At 41.3% G+C, this 6947-nt stretch overlaps 1 protein-coding gene across 1 annotated transcript; it reads right to left on the bottom strand.

Moving 5' to 3' along the window:
* Positions 1–5558: 5558 nt before the first annotated feature.
* On the bottom strand, positions 5559–6659 carry LOC101096930 (olfactory receptor 1A1-like). The gene has a single exon (XM_003996405.2). It carries the CDS (start codon positions 6486–6488, stop codon positions 5559–5561), a length of 930 nt encoding a protein of 309 aa, XP_003996454.1. The 5' UTR covers positions 6489–6659.
* Positions 6660–6947: the final 288 nt, after the last annotated feature.

The raw sequence follows: 6947 nt of genomic DNA, 5'->3' as shown, positions 1-6947 counted from the left end.
GAAGAATAGATCATGTGGTGGTCTGTAGCACAATGTTCCCTGTTTACCAGAACCAGCCACTTCAGGGGTGTCCCCTATGTAGGTTGTTTGCACCTTACTATTGTGGCTGAGTCAGGGTTGCCTTCAGTCCAGTCAGCTGCAATGGCCAACTTTGTCTCTTGTGGGCAGGGTTTTGTTCCTGTGCCATTAAGGGACCAGTTTGGGACCTCTGTGGGCTTATAGTTGGGCAGTGTCAGCAGTCATACCAGATGCCTGTCCTCAGTGCATGTGCCAGGTGGCAGGAAAACTGAACTGTGTAGTTCTCTTCCTGTGTTGTCCCTTAAGAGGCTTTAGTTGGTGAGCAGGGTCTGCAGTCAGATCAAATGTCTTTCCCCAATCCTTCTGCTGGGGCTACAGTCAACACAAACTGGAGGGCCCTCTTCCAGTGCTGACCCTTGAAAAGATTTTGTTGGTGGGCAGGGCTGACAGTCAGATCATGTGTTTACCCCATTCCATCTGCTGCGGCTGCAGGCAAACTGGTGTGTGTGGTTTTCTTCCCCTTTCCCCAGGGAAGAAGTCACTTTGGACTGTTGCTTGTCCCTCCTGGATCTGCTTGCAGGATGTGTCACAGTAGAAACCACTTTGGGAGGATGCTTGCCAAGTGGCATGCTTTGGTTTGGGTAGATTTACAGAACAGAAGGGCAGGGCACAGAGTGTTACCAAGGTAGGTTAAGGGTGTTTGCACTGGTTCCTGCAAGTGTATGTGTCTCTAGACTGGGGAAAGGGGAAATAAATGATGCCTATCAGGTCTTTTGTTTTTGAAGAAGTCTCCTAAAGGTCTCTGCCCCTCCAGCATGTTCTGAGATTAGTAAATAAATTTCCCTCACATATTGCCCACCTGTTTTCAAGCTACTGCTTCTATGCTGCATCTTGGTGTGGTGGTTTGTTATGCTGGGTCTTTAAGGGTGGGGACTCAGTTTCCTATTACCTTCCAGTTTCCCATAACTAGGCCTGCTGATTTTTAAAGTACCCCTTTTTAAGCCCCACTAACTGTAAAAACTCTGGGAAGTTAAACTTTACTAGTTTTCAAAGCCAAATATTATGGGAACTCATCTATCTAGTGCAGCTTCCATGTCTGGGGTCCCTGATGTCTGTTCTTCTTTCTTCTCTGTGTTTGTGGTGCCCTTCCTGTTTGTGGTTAGTCTTGCTGGGAGTTTGGTTCCTGTCCCCATCTCCACCCTTCTACCCTTCTTAATGTATCCTCATCTCTAAGATGAACTGTGGAAAGTCTGTTTTACCAGTCTTCAAGTAATTTTTTGGGTTGGTTGCTTTGATGTGGCTATTATCTAGGTGTGTCTGTGGGACGAGGTGAGATGAGGATACCCCTACTCCACCATCTTTCCAGAATTCTCTGCCTTTTTTTTTATTAATACATTTTTATTGCATATATCTATTCCCAGACAGTTTTTTTGTTTAGTTATTTATAACCTTACAAAATACTATCAATAATAATTTTTAGGGATTTACTTTTTTTTTTTTTTTTTTTTTTTTTTTTTTTTTTTTTACCTAAGTCTATCCTTTATAGGATATAGGATACAGTAATTAGCAGTCAGATTTAGAGGAACATATGTTGAGGTCCAGTCGTGTCCTGAGGGCAGTACCCCATGGAGGTGGGATGTGCTACGACTGAGGACCATGGAAACTTTCACAAACCTGGAAAGTCTTCTAAACTGGCTCTTTGAGAGTGTTTGTGGAGCTCACTTCCAGCAAACTCTCCCTTCCCCAGAGGCTTGTGGGAAGGGTTGGAAGTCCCAATCCTGTAATCTCTTGGTTTTTCTAATGGCAAGCCCCATCCTGAGGCTATATAGGGAAGGGATTTACATTTTTAAATATTACTATTATGTTGCTCAGATTCAGTAAAATATCTCTGTGAGCCATTCAGGAAAAGAAATTTCTCTACTGGCTGGAGAGACTAAGCCAATTACTAAGGACATTTTGTTGCCTTCACACAATGGGTGGGGGGGGGGGGTGGCAAGGAGGACCATGTCTAGAACTATGTATGGGGTGATTTTTGTGTTTCCATGCCAAATAATAGAGATTAAAAGGAATTACAGCATAATAATAATAATAACAATAATAATAAAGGCAGTACTATTGTGGACTGAGACCCCTCAGGAATGAAGGTCCGGGTCATCTCAGCAGACGAAGACCAAGTGGAAGCTGTTTGGCAGCTCCCCTCAGAGACATGAGCATCTGAGGTCATCCCTCAGACATGTGGTCATCCCTCTTCTGAGTTCCTAGGTTCTGGTAACATCACCTTTCCCTTTTGTACCTAGGGGAAGTGATTTATTCTTGTGGTTAAGAGTCTCTGGGCTACCTTGGGGCGCCTGGGTGGCGCAGTCGGTTAAGCGTCCGACTTCAGCCAGGTCACGATCTCGCGGTCCGTGAGTTCGAGCCCCGCGTCCGGCTCTGGGCTGATGGCTCGGAGCCTGGAGCCTGTTTCCGATTCTGTGTCTCCCTCTCTCTCTGCTCCTCCCCCGTTTGTGCTCTGTCTCTCTCTGTCCCAAAAATAAATAAAAAACGTTGAAAAAAAAATTTAAAAAAACCCAAAAAACTCTGGGCTACCTTCACATCCATCTCTTTCTCCTACAGTCTTTTTCAGGACACACCTATATATCTACTTCCCTGTATTAAATCTTCTGGGTTTAAAAATACCACCAGATGGGGGGGTGGGGGGGGTGGGGGGGGGGTGGGGGGGGTGGGAAACACCTTGGGTGGCTCAGTTGGTTAGGCATCCACCTTCAGCTCAGGTCATGATCTCGTGGTTCCTGGGTTTGAGCCCCGTGTCAGGCTCTGTGCTGACAGCTCAGAGCCTGGAGCCTGCTTCAGATTCTCTCTCCCTCTTTCCCCTTCCCTGCTTACACTCTGTCTCTCTCAAAAATAAATAAACATAAAAGAAAATTTTAAAAAGTACCATATATGGGCCATATTGGTGGCTCAGTCAGTGTCTGACTTCAGCTCAGGTCGTATCTCATGATCCGTGAGTTTGAGCCTTGCACTGAGCTCCCTGCTGTCAGTATAGAGCCTGCTTCATATCTTCTATCTCCCTCTCTCTCTCTGCCTCTCCCTCCTGCTCATTCTCTCTCTCTCTCTCAAAAATAAACACTAAAAAAAATCAGGTGTGATTTGTGTTTTCTGAATAGGCCTGAACTGACCCAAGCTGACATACCAGCCATAGACTATAGTCTTTTCCAGACTTAGTCAATTGATCCATTGTACATGTACCTGAACATTGGTACACAAAGAAATTTAAATTATAGTGTTAAAATTATTCTAGGACAGCATGTTTGACAGGATCAAAGGGAAACAGCTGAAACAATGACTTGACATACAGGTACAATAATTTTTATTTGTATAATAATCATACACATAGATTCTTATGATTACTGTAGGATTCAGTAGAAGACATTAACTTCCCCTGTCCAAGTTAAACAGAGGAATAACATGAGACTGATATAGAGCAGCTAAATGGTATGGAGTTCTCCTAAGAACCTACATTCTTAGGCCCTTTTTATACTCTCCTCTTTGGCACTTAATATTTCACTATGGGAAATATTTGAAACACCTCACGCTATTTGAGCTTACCTATAACAACAAAATTAACCTTGTTGCAGTCATTGTTTAAAAATAATATTGCAGGGTTCATTTATTCATTTCACACAAATTTATTAAGTAATTACTATATGCCAGCACTGTCTAAGTTCTGAATATACAACAGTGAACAAAACAGATCCCAAATCTTCACATTCTCATGGGTAGAGACAATAAATCTGTACAACAGTACAGCAAATTTGTATAACATTTTCCTTGGCCAACCTTGAAATGCCCTACATAAAATACCTCCATTTCCTCTGTGATTTGGTCGGCCATTCACACAGATTTGTGTGTGATTTGTAATCAAAATCTTTTTGGTTGAAAAGAAGATAATTAGGATAGTTCTAACCCTTGGTGTTTTAGAGACCCAGAGAGCATTAAACAGTGAATAACATCATCTTCCAACATCCAAATTCTTCCAACATGGATAAATAGCTGACAATGTGAATTATCTATAGAAAACAATAATTTTATATTTTTACTGGCAGTTAAAAATAGTAGATCATAAAACAACTTGCACACTGTTCTAAGATACACTCATTTCACCTCTTCAAAATGTTATCCTGTTTGGAAATACGATATTTAAGGACAATCATTTATAAATTATTAATATTTTGAAAAAAATTATAATTTCCTCATGAACAGGATCAAATCATAGGTAAGGGAGTTCCTTATTGGTTATTTAGGACCTGTTGGATTAACTATCTCTGTTTAGGAACTATCACCTACACATATCAGGGCTGATCATCCAGAATCAAAGTCTCATCTTCCCTGGGCCATACTGGAGAAAAAAGTCACATATTTTGATATTGCTCTTTTTTCTTCATTTATTTGGCACCCTGATTATTAATAGTGATGAACAATTTTACGATAACTTTATTTCATACTATAATTAATTAAATCAGAATTTTTTTATGTTAAAATACAAGAACTCAATGAGTGTCATTTTGGCATGATTTTAGGAAAAATCTTAGGCTCTTTAGACACAGTCTAGTTTAATCAATAACACAATAAGAACAAAAACATCTACCCAGGTCATTTCCTTTAAAGATTTTACCAGATGGGTAAATAATGTCTAGTCTGATTATTTCTATTATCAGATTATAATTCTGACAGCAATATTTTCATTTGTTCATCTCACTTTCCACCAAGAATTATTATAAGCTTTGTATAATCAGTATATGCTTTATATGAACAAGACTGTGAAAGAGGTACAGTGGTATTTTAAGACCGTTCTTTCCCTCAGAGGCTTACAAGCAGAGTAGGGGGAGTTAGCATAATAGTAAAAAAAACCTGACATTTGAATAGTGATTTATAAACTTTTTTTAAGTTTATTAATTCATTTTGAGAGAGACAGAGAGAGAGAGAGAAACCAGTAGGGGAGGGAAAGAGAGAGAGTGGGTCAGAGGATCGGAAGCGGGCCCTGTGCTGACAGCAGAGACCCTGATGGGGGACTCAAGCCCACAAACCATGAGACCATGACCTGAGCGGAAGTTGGACGCTTAACCAACGGAGCTACCCAGGTGCCCCAGTGATTTATAGCTTTTAAATCATGGACTATTGTGATCCTCACACCCTGTGACCATGGTGGGGCAGATAGTATTATTCCTAATATGTTCATGTTCATGTTCATGTTCATGTTCATGTTCATGTTCCTATAGAAGCAGAGCTTCAGACTTTTTCAATTTTAATCTGATCATTGTAGCTTATCTGGGACATGACCCAAATATTCCTGTGCTGCTAAAAGGACAATAATGTGTACAAAGTGATAATTTTATAAGATGTATCATAAGATTTCAGAGAAGAGGAATTTCCACGTGGGAAGGACGAAGGTGGCTTCTTGGTGGAGTAAGACATTGGAGGTAGATTTCCAAATGCACCTAATTGGTGACTCTAATTGACTGTCCAATATGACTTCACATTGGTTATGAGGAGAGTCTTTTTCTGAAGAGTTTCCCCAGGGCAGCCTTCATGTCCTGATTTCTCAGGCTATAAATGAAAGGATTTAACATTGGGATCACTGTCATGTACATAACAGTTACCACTGCATCCTTTAGGCTGTAACTAGACAGAGGGCGGAAATACATGCCCATGACTGTCCCATAATATAGAGTAACAACAGTGAGGTGGGAACCACAGGTAGAGAAGGCTTTGAGCACACCCTTGGTGGATGGAACCCTCAGGACTGTGGAAAAGACCTGAATATAGGAGATGATGATGAATAGTAAGGGTACAGAGAAAACGCCAGCCCCTAGGTACATCACCTTCACATTAAAACGGATGTCAGAACAGGCGAGCTTCAGCAAAGGGATAGTGTCACAGTAGAAGTTGGCTACTTCTTTATTGCCACAGAAGGACAGACTGGATGTGAGCAGAGTGTGCGGGAAGGCATTGGCATTTCCAACCACCCAGGACACAACAACTAGCAAGACACAAGTCCGTGGGCTCATAATTGTTGTGTAATGAAGTGGGCGGCTGATGGCCACGGCACGATCATATGCCATCGCAGCCAGGATATAGCTATCTGTGTTACCCAAGGCAATCATAAAATACAACTGTGCTAGGCATCCTCCAAAGGAGATGGCTTTGCTGTGCATGAGATGGTTGGTTAGCATCTTGGGGATGGTTACAGAGGAGAATAAGATGTCAACAAAGGAAAGGTTGGCAAGGAAAAAGTACATGGGGATGTGAAGGTGAATGTCAGAGTGAATGGCCAAGATGATGAACAGGTTTCCAATCAATGTGATGGGGTAAATGAACAGGAAGAGGATGAAGAAGAAGTCTTCCTGTTCCTGCTGACCAGTAACTCCCAGGAGGATGAATTCCAGGGTGGAGGACTGGTTGTTTTCCCTCATGGCTCCTTTGTTAAGAAAGAGGGAGAGGAATTCAGAATTATTTTGGAGTTGCCAAGAATGTAATGATCTTTCTTACCCACCAGTTTTGATTAAGTGACCAGTAATCTTAATGATGAATTTACTAAATCCAGAGACAGCCCACATTTGTGGGAAAATATCCTTTTTGTTCAGTGGTACCGATCGACATTTAGCCCTTGACACTCATGTTTAAGAAGTGAGAACTGTGTGAATCAAAGATACCAATACTCCTCTATCCCAGAACCATCACTCAAACACCTAGGATTTAATCACTTCACAAAAACTTTTTATATTGTATGTGCTAGATACTTTGCTAAGCTTATGGAAAAACACAAATATGTGCAAAATACACTTTTAAATCCACTTCTTCAACATGTAAGACATAGTCCACTCTCAGGGACTTTATGTAATGGAAAAGCCAAAAATCACACGCATTTTTTT

Source organism: Felis catus, chromosome E1 (genome assembly GCF_018350175.1).
Source record: "Felis catus isolate Fca126 chromosome E1, F.catus_Fca126_mat1.0, whole genome shotgun sequence".
In the NCBI taxonomy this organism is placed as follows: Eukaryota; Metazoa; Chordata; class Mammalia; order Carnivora; family Felidae; genus Felis; species Felis catus.
Note: the sequence above shows the minus strand (reverse complement) of the source record. Positions and strands in the feature narration are given on the sequence as shown.

Coding starts and splice junctions, on each gene's coding strand:
- LOC101096930 (XM_003996405.2), bottom strand. CDS start 6,488: ATGAGGGAAAACAACCAGTCCTCCACCCTGGAATTCATCCTCCTGGGA.